Source organism: Mustela putorius, unplaced genomic scaffold, assembly GCF_011764305.1.
Source record: "Mustela putorius furo isolate JIRA1106 unplaced genomic scaffold, ASM1176430v1.1 tig00000876_pilon_pilon_pilon, whole genome shotgun sequence".
Lineage (NCBI taxonomy): Eukaryota > Metazoa > Chordata > Mammalia > Carnivora > Mustelidae > Mustela > Mustela putorius.
In genome coordinates, this window is record NW_025421506.1 from 1925356 (window position 1) to 1942194 (window position 16839).

The following is a 16839-nucleotide window of genomic DNA, read 5'->3' on the forward strand; positions in this document are numbered from 1 at the left end:
GGCCGTAAAAGGCTCAGGAACACTGAACACTTAAAAAATGGCAGCTTGATGAAATGTCTATGATTAGAGTGTACAACGCTCCAGCCAGCTTGCTGTATTAGTGCTTTCCAAAGTGTCATCCTCCCCTTGATCCCCTCAGGAAACTTCCCATCCAGGTTCATAAGAGTTAGTGGGATGAGGCTGGGGACAGCAGTCAGAGGCAGGGGGGGCACGTGCTGCTACTTCTAGTTTCACTCAATGATTAAGATGGAAATCTGTGTTTCTAGATCCGAATGTGATTCTTAAACGTCGGCGCAACTGTAGTTTTATGCTTCACTGAGAGATGACTTAATATGCTTCTGATTAGAGCCAGATGTAAAATAAGATGAAACTATAGTCACTGCTGAGACTGGGTTCTTTGTTCTTTGAATTGTATATAGTGCACAAGCAGGAGACAACAGGACCCGTGAGGGATGTTGCTTATGGCAACACAGAGTCCAGGAAGCCCTCTGCCTTTATCTACACATCACTAGGGAGTCCCGAGTCTGCCTGCTCTCCCTTAGCCATCCCCCAGGGAACCCCAGGTGGAGGGGATAGAGAAATAGGGTTTGGATTGAGATTGCCCTAAGGTTTGCAATGGAAATGAACTGAATCTTCTGTGGGACAACAGCAGTTTAAACTGTTTGATAAGATTTAGAATTAGTTGGTAATAATCAAGAGTTACCCAGGAGGGAAAGGAACAATGGGGTCAAATCTTCAGTTGGGGACATGAAGATGCTGACAAAGAACCTCAGAATTGCATTCTGGGCCAGAATTACACAGCTCCTAGTACATAGAGCTATTCTTGCTTCCCCAGAATGTACTGGAGCCAGAAGGGGGAACATTGGCAAGGAGAGTATTATGAACTAAATGTCTGTGTTCTCCCAACCCCCCAAATTCATATGTTGAGGCCCTAGCCCCCAGTGTGAGGATATTTGGAGATGGAGCCTGTAAAGAAGTAATTAAGGTTAAATGAGGTCATGGGATGAGGTCTTGATCCAATAGGATTGGTATTCTTATAAAAAAAAAAAAAAAGACATTGGAGGATCACTTTCTCTCTTCACACATATAAGCTCTGTTTAGAAAGAGAGCTTCCACCAGAAACTGAACTCCCCGGAACCTTGATCTTGGACTTCTAGCCTCCAGAAATGCAAGAAAATAAATGTTGTCTTAGCCACCCAATCTATGGTATTTTGTTATGACACCCCAAGCAGTCTAATGCAGAGAGACTTTCCTAGCTCTGAATCTGACTCCATGTCAGTCTTGAGACAGAATGGGAAGGGTGCCATAAATTTGAGAGCTAGGTCCTGCTATAGACTCTACCATGACTTAGCTGTGTTGCCTTGGGTAGATCACTTTATAATTCTGGGCCTAAAGATTCCTCAGCTCTTAAGTTGGGATAAAAGATCATGTCTAAGTAGTCCCACAGGATTACTGGAGAAGGAAGAATCAAATACTTAGAATAATAAGACAACAGCTAGTATTGTTTGCACATTTACTATATACTGAGCACTACTCTAATAAATTGATTGATTGACTGATTGATTTTGAAGTCAGGTTTACTGAGATAAAATATAGTGAAATTCACCTTCTCTAGTGTAAAGTTCTGAGTCTGGGCAAACACAGTCACTTAACTGCCACCATAATGGAGTTGTGGGACATTGCTATCATCCCCCAAAATTCTTTTGTGTCCCCATAAAGTAAGCCCCCTCCAACCAATTCCCATTCCCTGACAAACATGGGTTCTCTAGACTTATAATTTTGCCTTTTCAAGAAAGTCATATAAATGGCATCACACAATGGCACCACAGAGCTTTTCTAATACAAAAATTTAATCTTTAATTGATCAGTTGATTAATTGATTTAATGAATCCATTAAATCAATTAATAATCACATAATAATTTAAGTGATTAAACAATTGATCATTTCATCTTCATAAATATATTTTGGGGTAGGTACAATAATGATAAGATGAATAGATATGAAATGATAAGAAAAATCAAAAAAGTATTAGATAAACATGAGGTGTTATTATTGTTATTTTCATCATTTTTATTACTATTTCATGGTAGAATAAAGCAAAATCAATTTTTGGTGGAAATTTTATATTCAATTTACCTTATCTACTAACCTAGAATCCAAGTTTCCAGAGAGAGCAATTTTAGCTATGTCCTTTACCTTCAAAACATGATCAATTGCCTTATTCTGACAGCAGAGATTTAATTGTGGGGAAAAAAAGTATTTGCAAAAATATGGTTACTGTAGAAACAATGTCCACAATAGCCAAACTATGGAAAGAATCTAGATGTCCATCAACAGATGAATGGATAAGAAGATGTGGTGTGTATATATATACATATTCACACAATGGAATACTATGCAGCCATCAAAAAACCCAAAATCTTGCCATTTGCAACGATGTGGATGGAACTAGAGGGTATTATGCTAAGTGAAATAGGTCAATCAGAGAAAGACAATTATCATATGATTTCTCTGACATGAGGAATTTAAGAGACAGGGTGGGGGGCTGTGGTGAAGTAAGGGGAAAAAAATGAAACAATATGGGACCAGGGAGGGACACAAACCATAAGAGACTCTTAATCTCAGGAAACAAACTGAGGGTTGCTAGGTGGTAGTGGGGGAGGGATAGAGTGGCTGGGTTATGGACACTGGGGAAGGTATGTTCTATGGTGAGTGCAGTGAATTGTGTAAGACTGAGCATTCACAGACTGTACCACTGAAGCAAATAATAACATCATATGTTAAAAAATATATATAAAGTTAGCAATAGGGCCCAGCACATCCTCTCTTTGACTAATTCAAAAATACTTGGCTTGAAGTTACTACTTCATAATCCCTGACCACACTGTTAATAGAAAAAGATACTGAGAGATTTCAGAGCTATGAATAACAGTGGTTTCCAGCGTAACAATAATCAGTCCCCACTGTAAAGGAGATGATGATCAGGCTGTCACCAGGGCTCCGCTTGACTCAGCCTGATCTGGGTTCATTTTGGGCTTCTAGGCAGAGTAAGAAGGGCTGAATTTCTTCCCATGAAGTATCCCCTGGTTCAGTAGCCACACGCTATGGAAGCATCCCATCACTCTTCTTAATAGAAGGATTATGATCTTCCTGGATGTGGTCATAGAGTGCCCACAGTCTGACCACAATAGTTCCACTTCTCCAATGAGAATATTTTGCATAAACTGTTTCTCTCTCCTTTTTAAAGCTTCATATTACAGATGCAACACATAACAAATAAGTAAATAAGGTCCAGCTATTTCTTAAAATTTACAGCTTTCATGAATTTTTAAGGAACAGGCCAGGAGAAACTGCTGAAGCAAAGCAGTTGGGTAGAGGGTATGACAAGAAGGTCTAGGAGCCTCTTCAATATTTCATGTGCCCCAAAGCCTCTGACAGCTAATCATCTCTTAATGGGACTTGCCCTTTGGCCTTTGTGTTTCTAAGGGAGTAAAATGTTTGGCCTCCAAACAAGTTATCACTCACTCATTGACTAAACACAAGCTGAAAGTGGCCTCCCAGGCATCATTGGTCTTTGCTAGTTGAGTGTAGAAGGTCCCAGATTAGCATTACTCACCTTTAAATCACCAGTGGTTTCAAAGCCACCTAAGCACTTGCTTCAGATCTGGAGATAGCCTCCCATTGCACCTCTCCCATTATGCCTCTCCTAAACATAGATGGGAAACCAGACATCATGGCAGCCGCAGAATGAGTTGTGGAGGGGTCAGCCATGATCATTAGGGGGAGATGAAAGAATTGAATAAGACAAAATGCAACATGGGATTTTGGAATGGAACTGGACGAGTGAGTGATATTTGAGAGGAAATTCAAGGAAAGGGAGCAGGAATGGACCTGGAAGGGACCACACTGAGCAGAATGGAGGCAATAGGAGAAGTGAAAGGAAGGGAAGGGAGGTGGGGAGGGGTTAGAAAGATGACGAGGGAACAGGGAGGATGGTAGATGCATTGTGTGTTCATTGCAGTGGAAGGAGGAGAGATAAGCTTGTCACCTCCTCTCTCATCTCCCAGCACACCAGGAAAAGAGATTGCGCCTTCCTCTTTAACTTGTACCAGCAATAAATATTCTTTGTATATTTGTAAAAATGAGAAAGAACCTAGCGAGGCTCCTGGTGTGAAGAGTGGTTTCAAAGTGGCAAGCACCAAGAGTTCCCTAATCCTAGTTTTCCAACGTGGAAAAATAAAGCATATTGTTTGTTAGGTCAAGGGGAAATTTTCACAATTTACAACCTTATCACCAAGAGTGTATACCCAAAGAATGCTCCTTTGGTAAGAAATATTGTTGAACTGATTGGATGCGTCCAATTTGACTTAAACATAGTACAGTCATTGATTACTAACACAAGACAATTTTACCCATGGTCTTTTAATATTTTCTTCAGGATTTATTGTCTTAAACACCTTTCACACAGTTATATTTAAAGGATGCTCAGGTATAGGTATTTTAACTAGAGCACAGAGGTTATTTTTGATTAATCTGATCATTCTATACATGTCACCATCAAAATTATGTTGTGTCAGGGAAACAAACAGTAAGAGATAACTGAACAGTCCTTTTCTTGATATACTTTAAAAACAAGATCCATTATTTTCCATAATTTCATCTATTTTAGACACTATGGAATTCCTTTTTGACCATAGGCCTCAGATTCGCTTTGCTGACTTAAGCAAGTTGCCATGATAAAAGGCCAAGATGGTCATCAGTCCTCCTGTTTTCACTCTTTAATGCTCTTCTTTAAAAAAAAAAAAAAATTATGTATTTATTTTAGAGAGAGAGAGGGAGGGAAAGAGAGAGAGCAAGTGGGGGGAGGGTCAGAGGGCAAAAATCTCAAGCAGACTCCCCATTGAGCACAAAGTCTCACCCAGGGTTCCATCCCAGGATTCATGAGATCATGACCTGAGCTGAAACCGAGTGTCAGACACTCAACTGACTGAGCCACCCAGGTGCCCCACTTTAACTTTCTTCTTGAGTTTGTCCTTTTTCTCCAGCTTCAGAAGATGTGAGATGCTGATCACAAGATGTAGAAAAATAATCCTCCATCTTATGATTATGACATCATTCTAGACTTCCCCCCAAGATCAAATAGTTTCAGGTCAGTACCATAGACTTCCCCTCTATTGCACAGATGACAAATCAAGAAAGGAATAGGTTCCCCCACACAACTCAGGGAGCTCTCAGACTCCATGTGGACTCCAGAATTTTTGGTTGAATTCTAAAAAGTTATGAATTTCACTAAACAGTTCTTATTTGTCGCACTGAATAAATGAGCCAGTTCCCATCCATTTAATTTAAGATGGTTCTGACATGAATTCAGGGAGTTACTGGAGGTTAGATAGGAGAGTAGTGAACACTGATCTCTTTTTAAGAACATTTGAGAATTCCTCTCCAAATATCAGCACTCATAAGAAGGCTACTCGGAGACATTATATGCTTACCAACCAACCCCCTCATGCCCGCCAGACATGACTGAGATGCAGCCATCTTTCTTGAGGCATGTGATCTGTTAGCAGAAGAAAGAGAAGAAAGGGATGCTTGCCATGTTGCCAGAGCTGTGCTGAGAGGCACCGGACTGTCTTTGGGGAACTCACTGAGCTGCCACAGGACTGAGAGTTCCTTGAAATGGTGCAATTTGAGCTCATCTTCAGGAGCTCGTTGGGGAGTGGGTAGAAAGGAAAAGGGATCAAACTACCAAGAGGCATGAGTAGGATTGACCTGGGCAAAGCACCACATGACGGGCCGTAGAGGCTGAACACAGGGAATACTGAATCTCTGCATTAGAGATCGCAAAAGCCAAACACTCAGAACGACCCGTGAGAACAAGTATAAGACATCCAGTGGGCAGCTATTATTGTGTGCACTGACATAAGCTCCTTCAACTCTCTGAGATTTGGGTGCATTATTTGCAACGTGAAAGCAAACCAATGTCTACCCTTGAGTGTAACTACGGGGTTCAAGTGGAAATTCTTTGAGTGGAAATTCTTTGGAAAGGTGAATGACTCTGTGCTGGTGGACGATGATGGTGACCAAGTGGTGGCGAGCGATTACAGAACCACAGGGGTTTGTGCTGAAAATAATCCAGATCTGGTCTAACCTGTCCACATTTTACCAGTAAGCCAGACCTGAAGTGACTCAGCCAAGCTAGTTAATGGCACAGCAGGAACCAGGTCCCCAGGGTCTTGGGTTGAAGAAAATAAAAAATCTCAAGTCCAAATCAACTTCCTGGTGACATGGGTTTCCCATCTGGCTTCAGTTCAGTCTGGTGAGTTTAGCACAGAGCAGGGGCCTGATCCCTGGAGGGCGCCACCCCACCCCACCCACCCCCTTGGCAGGTCTGATGCTGGATGCAGCCTCTCTGAGTCCCTGTGTCATACTTGGGATGGCATTCCATCTCACAGATATTGAAACCAGGGTGTGAGGGCAAGTTGCCAGGTGGCACATTGCAAAACAAATGCCCCGTTGTGTTTGCGGCTGTGCCGTATGTGGCTTTGTGAAGTCCAAAAGCCATCCAGTCGCTGTGACTGGAATGTGACAGTAATTTGTAACAACGGTGACTCTATTCCCCCCGCCCCCTTGGTCTACTTTTGTGACATGCTCCAAAATCCTGAGAAAGGCCTGCAAAAGAAATGTTCAGAAATGTTCTAAATGGGTTTGGAAAACTTGTGAACCCTGTCTGAACTTTTATTAGGTTCTCCCACAACTCACCCGTTTGACATCAGAACAAGGAAAGCATTATTTATAACAGCGTGTGTGAAATCCCAGAAGGGACTCTTGAAAGAATTAACGTGAAAAATGTGTCCCAAAGAGACTTCAAACATAAAACAAATGATCAGATGGGAAAACATGTAAATCAAAAGTGGGATCTTTTTTTCCTCCTTTAAAGGAAACAGGAGCTTTTTCTCTGGCCATTTCCAACATCGGACAGAGAAACTGGGCGAATCCGGGCTATCATCAGAGCACCTGTCCCTGCAGGGCGAGGCACAGAGGGGAATCGTGTGCACTGGCTCTTCCTAATGTCTCCAGAATGGAGGAGATAAGATAGTAAAGGCTACAGGGAAGGAAAAGACACCTTGAATGCATCAGTGCATTGGAATTTACAAAGCACTTTCCCAAACTTTTGACTGTTTGAGTGTTTACCTCACCATAAGCCCGGGAGGTATAAAATGTTACCCATATTTCATAGTTGGAGCAACTAGGACAGCAGTTTAGCAACTAGTCGTTGACTAAAAGTCCTGGAGCCCAGCTTCCAACACCACGAACTAAGTGTTGCCCATGGCGTTACCAGTGTGTATGCACAGGAATATGGAAAGCATGGCATCTTGTTAGGTGAGCACATCCCACAGTGGGATTTTAGTCGTCTGATTCTAGATGTATGGAGGTGATTCTCTGTCTCTCTCCCTCTCCCCACAAACACACATGCAAATTAGTTAATTCACTAAGTTAAACAAAATCAAATCTTTTTTTTTCCGCCAAACTCTCAAGATACCTTAAGACTCTGTGTATCATGATTGTCACAGAAATGAGGCAACTTACAGGTTATAGGGTTTTTGGTGGCCTGACCTAGAAACCTCTGTGGGGAGCTGGCTCTTAATCTTTTGAGGGCCCAGTATCCAAAAGACTACCATGTGTTTGTCCATAAGGTCCTAGTTCTCTTTTTATCCCACACAGACCAACTATATATTGATCATAAATCTGAATTCTAATTGAAATATTTCCATAAAGTCAATAAATATGTCTTTTCCACTAAAAACCTGCACAGAGACCTCTCACTCCACGGGACTCTGCACCGTGTAGCTCCCTGCACTCACCACAAGTCTTCTTCTTGGTGCAGGTCTGTGGGTCACCAGCACCTGAAGGGAGCTTTCCTCTTTGGTGTCCCGAGTCCTTGGGAGTGTCTAGAAACATGGGGAACCCCTTGTGTATTGGCACACATTTCCTTTCCCAAAGTTCTGGGCCCATGGGGCTCCAGGGTCATGAGCCGGGCAGTTCCTCAGTGGGGCCAGCAGCACCAACATGGCGTCCTTTCCGGTCCATCGCTGCCTATGCCACACAACTTCTGTTTTGAATATCATCCCTGATGGGAAGTATTGACATCACCTTAGGCATGTCCAGGCAGCTCCATGAAGGAAATCTGTGCCCATGGAAGCCTGTTGGCCCATCACTGCATGGTGAGAAGTGAGTGATGAAACTGAAAGCTGATGGAAGGCCACCCACCTCTACTTAGTGTCAGAGCTGTGGGTGTGTTCAAAGTGAACAGTAAACATATGAGGGCACCTTACCCCGACCCAGGAATTTGTATCCCTACTTGTCAGATTTAGAGTCCTTGTACAGAGAATGGAGAAAAAACCCAACAGAATGTTCTCCTCCTTCGACACTCAAGATCTCTTTGATGCTAAGAGGGTTGTTGGAAATCACCAAGCATATTAAACAGACCGGACACTCTTAGCTCCTTGGGCTCAGGAGTTAGGGAGCATTTTTCAGGCACTGTTCGTCTCTTTCTTTCCTTTAATGAGACAGAAATGGACACCGACCATTGTAATCGGGCAGAAACTCGATGTGGCATCTGTCTGAGAACACGGGGCTGACCATCGGGTCTCATGCCTGTGTTTCTGTGTGCTCACCTGCTGTCCGGGCATCAGGCAGCATGTTTGAACTGGTAGTGCTGCATTTTCCAGCATGAAAACCAGGACCCACCACCAGTTTGCTCATGGTTTTGACATCAGACAGCCCCAGTGCGCTACAAACTGAAACGTGAAATTCTTAACTTTTCTCCAGGAAGTCAGAAATCCTAAACAAACTGTCCTTATCAAATGAAGTACCCCATGCCTGTGGTAATGCTCTCGACATCTAATGCCTCAGCTGTGCTGTTTTCACTAAAATGGACTTTCCCCAAACTGCATCTATTTATCTTTGGACATAAGGTCAATGGTAGTTAAGAGGCAAGTCCTAAGCTCGGGGTCTAAAAACTTGACTGCTTAACCATCAGAGCCTCAGTTGCTTCATCTGTGAAATGGGACTAATCGCTTCTACCCTGACCATGGCTGGATTGTGGGAGGGCATTTGAGGCAGCACTGTGCACTCATCCTAAGACCTGAGAGTGGAAGGAAGCTCTGGACTTGCCAAGAAAGTAGAGTCACTTGTTGGGTCATTCTGGACACAGTTTCCTGCTTGTTTCCTGGTCAACATGATCTTGTTAATTAGAAGACTGAGTCACCTTTACACCAGGAATCATGTGTGTGTGTGCGTGTGTGTGTGTGTGTGTGCGCGTGTGTGTGTGTTATCCAGGATGAACACCTGCCCAACATCGTCTCTGCCCTATCTAGTTACCAGAAGGAGAAAATCGTAAAAAATATTTAAAAAAAAAATACTTTGACCGTTTTTCGCCCTGCTTCTCTGTTGCTTTTTTCTTATGAAGAAATTGTGTTTCCCTCATGTTTTATAAATAATTAAAATTAACAAATACAAATAAAGGAAGGACAAAAGTGTCTCCCATTTGTATTCTACCTTTCTCCTACCTGATGAGGGGAACTTGGTTTTCGGGAGACTGATGCCTCCTTTCTCCCCCTTCTCCACCAGGTCGGTGGCCACACAATGCTGCCCATTCGCTGGATGCCTCCAGAGAGCATCATGTACAGGAAGTTCACCACAGAAAGTGATGTCTGGAGCCTGGGTGTCGTGTTGTGGGAGATCTTCACGTACGGCAAACAGCCCTGGTACCAGCTGTCCAACAACGAGGTGCGCAGTGGGCTGGGCAAGACCCCTGAGGGCTGAGGTCCAGAGGCCAGAGGTCCACAGACGTGTGGCCTTGTGGGCGGCAGCAGCTCCCACATGGTCTCTCAGGACCTACACATCATGGGCAGAGTCTAGTCACTCTCGGAGTTTAAAAGTTCTAGAGAAAGAAAAGCAGTGTTTGCTCACACACCTGGGACTCACCGGTGGTGGGAGCACTTTGTGCTGCTCATCTGGTAAATTCGGAGCAGGTGTGGCAGCCCCGTGCCTTCAGAGGCCAGCTAGGTTTTTTGGTAGTATTCCAATAGGTTTTAGGTTTGGTTTTTTGTTGTTGTTGTTTTGTTTTGTTTTTTTTCACATTTCACTAGAACATTCTTGTGTTTTATTTCCCTATTTCAATTCTTTTGCAACCGTTGTCTCTACTTGAGGCATAGCTTCTGGGTCAGGCACCTCACACCCTCTTCAGGCCCGCATCTGTTTTCTATCCCAACTCCACTCATTTCCACAGCTCGAGTGAGGTCCCCTTGTCAGTCAACACCCTGACGTGAAAGTTCCAGGCTCCATCATAGGCCAGTAAGACCAAAACACATTGAAATTCCTGAGTGAGGTAGCATCCCACAGACAGAAAACATTTCTCCACCAGGTTGGTGACCTCAGTGTGCCCAGAAAAAGGGATCTAAACCAATGAATTAATTGTTCTACAATAATTGTTCTCTTCCTTCAAAAAAAAAAAGCAAATGCTTTAAATGGGTTTCTTTAGAGCAGCCTTTCCCTTGCACAGACATCTGTGTTATTGGCTTTGTTTTTCCTCTTGTCTGACGCTGTCTTTGATCTCTATCCCGTCCAGGTGATAGAATGCATCACTCAGGGCCGAGTCTTGCAGCGACCTAGAACGTGCCCCCAGGAGGTCTACGAGTTGATGCTGGGGTGCTGGCAGAGAGAGCCCCATATGAGGAAGAACATCAAGGGCATCCACACCCTCCTTCAGAACTTGGCCAAGGCATCTCCGGTCTACCTGGATATTCTAGGCTAGGGTCCTTTCCCCCAGACTGATCCTTCCCAATGCACCTCCTCAGATGGGCCGAGAGGATGAACGTCGTTTAACTGCCGCCGGATGCCATCAATCTGCTGTTCTTCACTCCGACAGTATTAACAACAAAGACATGGAGAGGCTTTCTGAGGGAAGCCATGTGCACTTCTCCATCCATAGACACAGTACGGACTACTTTTTGGCATTGTCTCTTTCTCTCTTTCCACCTCCCTTAGTTTCTTCCCTGATTTTTATTTGGGTTTTTTTTTTTTTTTTTTTTGGTATTTTTTTTTTTTTCTTTTTTGGTCTTCCTCGCTTCATAGCCCCTACACTTTCTTTTGAATCAATCTGGCTTCTGCATTCCTATTAACTCTGCATAGACAAAGGCCTTAACAACCCTGATTTGTTATATCAGCAGACACTCTAGTTTGCCCACCACAACTAACAATGCCTTGTTGTATTCCTGCCTTTGATGTGGATGAAAAAAAGGGAAAACAAATATTTGACTTAAACTTTGTCACTTCTGCTGTACAGACATCGAGAGTTTCTATGGATTCACTTCTATTTATTTATTATTATTACTGTTCTTATTGTTTTTGGATGGCTTAAGCCTGTGTATGAAACAGGAAAACTTGTGTTTAATCTGGGAAGCCTTTATCTATGGGAGATTAAAACCAGAGAGAAAGAAGATTTATTACAAACCACAGTATGGGAGGAACAAAGACAACCATTGGGATCAGCTGGCATCAGTCCCTACTTAGGAAAAACCCAGCGACTGTTAGCTGGGAGGAATGTATTCGGCACCTTCCCCTGAGGAGCTTTCTGAGGAGTACAAAGACTGTTGAACTCTGTGCCATGGACTATTCTTTTCCCATCACCAGAAACACTAGGGTGTAGTTGAGAGAAAAGATGGCTTCCATGAGATGCAAGATGGCGCATCACACGCCCAGACAGTCTTGTCTTTGCACGTCATGGTAATAACCCTGGTTTGTCTTTCCAGGTGTTGTCGGCTGAACCTTTGTCGAGTTTAGCTGAAAATGGGTGAATTCTTGTCCAGAGATCGTTTCAGGGTCAGGTGGGAAAGCCAAAGACTTGGAAAAGATAAGACAAGTTATAAATTCGGAGGCATTATATTGAACTTTTCAGATAGCAGTTCCCTCCGACCCCTCCCCTCCACCCCTACCTGTCCTTTAAACTGTGCAAGCAAAATTGTGCATGGTCTTCTTCGATTAATACCTTGTGTGCAGAAACTACTGCTCCAGACGTCGTGCCCCTGATGTGTAGAGCAGATCCATAAAGAGGTATAACATATAATTAGGGGAAGCTAATGGAGCTCATTAGCTGAGTATCAATGTCTCTGCGTCATACGACGGTGATGGGTTTTAGTGGAGATGGACCCTGAAGCCTGGATGTCCTCATCCACATGGAACGGACTGTGGGACTGTGGGAAGGGCAGACTCAGTCCCCGAGGGAAAAGAAACCTCACCCTGGGGGCATCACTTACATTGATGTTCAGTGTGCACAGGCTGAGACCTTGCTCTGGGCTCTGGGTGGGAGAGTGGTTTCATTCCCAGTGTACTCCATTGTCAGTATGCTGTTTTGTTTTTTTTCCACTCCATTAAAAGACGTAAAAATTAAAAAAAAAAAAATCAGGCATAGCACGCCAATGGGAAGCTATGCCCAGACCAAGCTTTGGAGGTGTGCTTCTGGGTCTAGTGATGAGTTTTGCGAAAAGAGGTTGTAAATTTAAATAGAAATTTACAGTTATTTGGATGATCGGCTTTACCAAGAAAGAAAAATATTTCTGTTCCTCAAGAAAACTTGCTACCCTCTGTGAGGGGACTTTTGTTAACTTGACATCTTTATAACACAAGCCAGATTGAAAGTGAGTGATTTTAATTCATCTTAGGACATTTTATTTCGTATTTGTTTCTGAAGGTGCAATTTCTCTGTTTCAGTTTTGCTTGCGCCCTTAATTCCTGGAGCACCTTATTTTTCATTTATAGGTTTTTGAGAGCCCGTTCTCAAAAAAATCAAAAGTGTCGATTAACAGACAACAAAAGGAAATCCAGTAGCATCAGCAGTCAAGTGAAGGGGGTTGGACAAGATAATCCCTACAGTTCCTTCAAGTTCCACGCTGGCCTAGGAGACACGGGAGTTGAGCTGATCGTTCTCTTTGTCGGTGAAAAAACCCTCCAGAATGCACATAACAATATAACGAAAGCCATATCTCCATGGTATATGCCCGCACGAATCTATCGTATTAAGGACCACGGTACTGCTAAAACACTGTGGCACTCTGTGAAGCAGTAACGAAGGGGCAGATTGTACCAAACCTTCGTAAATTCCATCCGTGATGACCTGAACACCTGCACGGGTTTGTCATTCTGCGTGACCTGCCAGCTGCTTGGGGGGCGGGGCGGAGGGGGATGGCGGGGGCAAGGGGCGGGGGGTGGGGGGAGAAGCTGCAAGTGATTTGTTTTATTTTAACAGAGAGCAAAAGAGGTAAATAGGCGGAGGGATCAAATTCGAGAAGGGCTGTGCAGTTTTAAAGCAAGGATTTGTTTAAGGCAAATGAGAAGATGGGAGGGTTCTATACCATTCCAATGTGTTTTCCTCTGAAAGAAAAAAGCAAAAAACAAAAACAAAAACAAAAACAAACAAACAAACAAAAACTCCTTCCCTTCTGACAAGTCCCTCTAGGTCTTGAAATGAAAGATTCTATGCAAGTGCAAAGTTTTCTAGTTATTTATATTGCTGATTATTATTTTTTTCCTCTGTTGTCTCAAGAGTATGTGATTTCAGAGACGTCTCTCATTGAAAGAATACCAGATTGAACGAACCAGAGAATAGCTTGAAATAGTCATCACTGTTCCTCCACCATCCCCTCTTCTCATGCTCTTTTGATTTTTACAAAAGGGACGTCCTTGTTCTGAAGTGTAACGATCACAGAATATGGCCTGCTACCCAATTCGTGAGAAACTCCAACCACAGGAGGGACGAACCTAATTCCCTCGCCCAAACTCAGCCTGACCATTGTTTCCATTTACGGATCGCATCATAGTTTTCCAGGCACTTTTCGCCACTGTTAGCCAATCATTCCCATTTTTTATAAGTGAGGCAATCGAGGCTCGGAGAAGTTGAGTGGCATGCTGGAAATCTCCAGGCTCGTTTCCGGCACCAGGGGGATTGACTCTAAGTGTTCTGATTCTGAAGTTCATGATTCTGCCCGCTAGAGACTCCAGGATACAGACAAATGGTCCAAGAAAGCAAGCACACTGATAAACTCACGAAGCCAAACGTGGTCCGAAGAACAAAAGGAAATACGTGAGATGACCAGGAGCTGAAACATCGTGACATAGAATCATGCTTATAGCTTCAGCTAAATCCTTGTACACTGAACCAGCGTCATAATCAGGCTTCTTTAGAAAACATTTTGAACTATGCTATAAAAGATCCTATCAATTCATATTATACACGTGTGTTCACATCCGCACTACCTGTGGTGTTTTCATGTATTTATATGTGTGTTATAAATACTGGATTTATACATATGCAGACACACAGACACAGTGTGTTGTGGGCTTATGTATAAATGTATAGGCACACAATACTAGAGATAATGATAAGTAGGGTGCAGTATGACTAATTTGCTTAAAATCTGCTAAATAACCAAAACTTTTTAATGTCCTTTTGCGGTTAGTGCTTCCATTCTCCATGTGGGTAGGACTACATCGCACTTTTCAACTTTGTGCGGTACTGCATGGGTGGAAGACATATTTAAGATAATGTGCTTCCCAAAACAACTGAATCAAAGCCATCCCACTACACTGAGTCCTTTCCTTGGCTCCTTGCAAAGGAGAATGCAGACTGAAATAGATCTCCTTATGTAAAGGTCCGGGAAAGGAAAATTGATTTTTTTTGTCATCTTTTTGCACATTTATGTTATGCTCACCTTGTCCCACGGTGACCCCTGTACACTTCTGTTCAGAGTCCAAGCATTCCAGAAGAGAACCAGAATGTCGGGAGCCCAGTGTCTCAAAGGCCAAAAGTGAGAAGTCCAAGACCCCACCGCGAGGCAAGCAACGTCTAGGAATTCCCATAGCTGAGTGGGGATGTGAAGCAACAGTATAAAGTGCTGTCCTTTGCAAAGAGCCATGACAAAGGATCCCCTGGTCAGAAACAGATGTTTCTTTTTAACCTTCCCTTTTTGCAAATTGGATCTTCTATAATGCCAACAGTATTAAATTGTTTGTCTTATTAAATAAAGGACCCCATATACACACACACACCCTCAATTCTCTTGCTCGCTCTCTCTCTCTCTCTTTTTTTTCCCCTCCCCATTTGAGGATTTTTATTCCCAATGTTGAGCTCAGTTCCGTCCATCACAGAAAATCTCGTGAGCGGAATGGATGGTGACCCAATCCTCAGATGGCTAATGGAAGCTAAAGCACTTCCTTCACAGGGCATAATCATGGAATGTAGAGACTCCCAGGTCATGATAGCAAATGTTATTCTAAAGAATCTGGGGCGGGAGGGATTTGCAGTTAGATACGACAGCATGTGCAAGAGTATTTTCTCATTGTTGGGGCTGGAATGAATCACTGCTGCTCAAGTCAAAGGTTCTTAAATATTCTTCATTTTTGCATTGTGCCCCCTTCTCCTTCTACCTTTATTTATTTCTGTATTTATTTATTTATTCATTGACTTATATATATATATTTTGGCTCCATTCATCACCAACACAAAGCAAAGCAAAAAAATATATATATATGTGTGTATGTGTTGCAGGCAAAACACTGTGAAATTCACAACAGCAACCAAGCAACTCTTTTGCCATCTTTACATACGTCTCAGGAGACGAAACGAGAACACATGGGGATGTCATTTTTTAAGTCTATGCATTCTAGGCCAGGTCCGTGGTTTTCTTTTTTTCTTTTTTTTTTTTTTCTTCTTCTTCTTCTTTTTTCCTTTGGTCTGTGCATTAACAAAAATGATTCTGAGCGAAGGTTGGCTGAACGTTCAACATAATGGAGCAAGCGTAACAAAAGCTGCTAATAGCCACATGTTTGGACTGGAAAAGAAAAATCGGAGAAAATGAAACGTGTAAAGACCTACATCTTGCAGCTTGTATATCTTACTATTGCTTTAATACTGTATAAAACAACTGGAAATGTTTTAAATACGAGGTCTTTGAATCAAATGTGGATTTTAAATATGTAATCCCTTGACAAATGACCAAATTCTTGTGAAATATTGCTCCCTGCATTCATTGGTTGTTACCCATCACTTACAAATCTGCTGAGAGATGTGGACACTCTCTACATCTGCTTCTGTACACAGAGAGATGTTTGTATATACCCAGGCCACACACACACACACACGCACGCACACACATTTCAATATCTCTCTGAAGATACATCGCCCCTTAAATTGTGACCTGGTATTTGGAACTCTCTTTTATTTGCTTTATTTTCCTTTTAATGTGACGTCTCTGTGCTGATACTTACTGGTTCTTGTTTTGCGATCTGTTTTTGAGGTCCATTGCTTTACTAAGACCCACTGCATCTTGGCTGATTTCAAAGTGACACCAGAATAACAGTGTTTGAAAAAAAAAAAAAAGTTTTGTTTGTAAATCATGTGACCAGCTTCTCTCAACCTGACATGGAAAGTCTCTTGTACTACAGTGTATTTAATAAAAATGATGTCTTACAATAAATAACATCCTCCAAAAGAGACACTGAAGGTTACATGACAATTCCTTTTAAAATGTAGAGCGTTTCACACAGCATGTATGCTCTTTTGGCAGTCTGTCTGTCTTTTTCATGTCCGTCTGTCTGTATTTTAATTAGGGTCACTGCCGATGGCTGCACTGTTCATTAGTTGAAGGAAAGAAGAGTATGTGGCCTTTGGAAGAAGTCCCCTCCATTACTTGGCACTTTCAGCTTCTATCTTGGATAACCAGCACATCACCACCCAATAGAACTTTCCGCGATGACGTAAATGTTCGACCTGCTCTATCCGG

At 42.7% G+C, this 16839-nt stretch overlaps 1 protein-coding gene across 2 annotated transcripts in view; it reads left to right on the top strand.

The window, feature by feature from the left end:
• The window catches only part of NTRK2 (neurotrophic receptor tyrosine kinase 2), a 324578-nt gene extending 308026 nt beyond the window's left edge, over positions 1-16552 (top strand). For both annotated transcript variants that reach the window (XM_004774102.2, XM_045086077.1), the window contains 2 exons: positions 9632-9790; positions 10632-16552. In XM_004774102.2, the coding sequence (XP_004774159.1) occupies positions 9632-9790; positions 10632-10817 (345 nt within the window). In that variant the 3' untranslated portion in view covers positions 10818-16552. The remainder of the gene's footprint in view (positions 1-9631; positions 9791-10631) is intronic.
• The last annotated feature ends 287 nt before the right edge of the window (positions 16553-16839 follow it).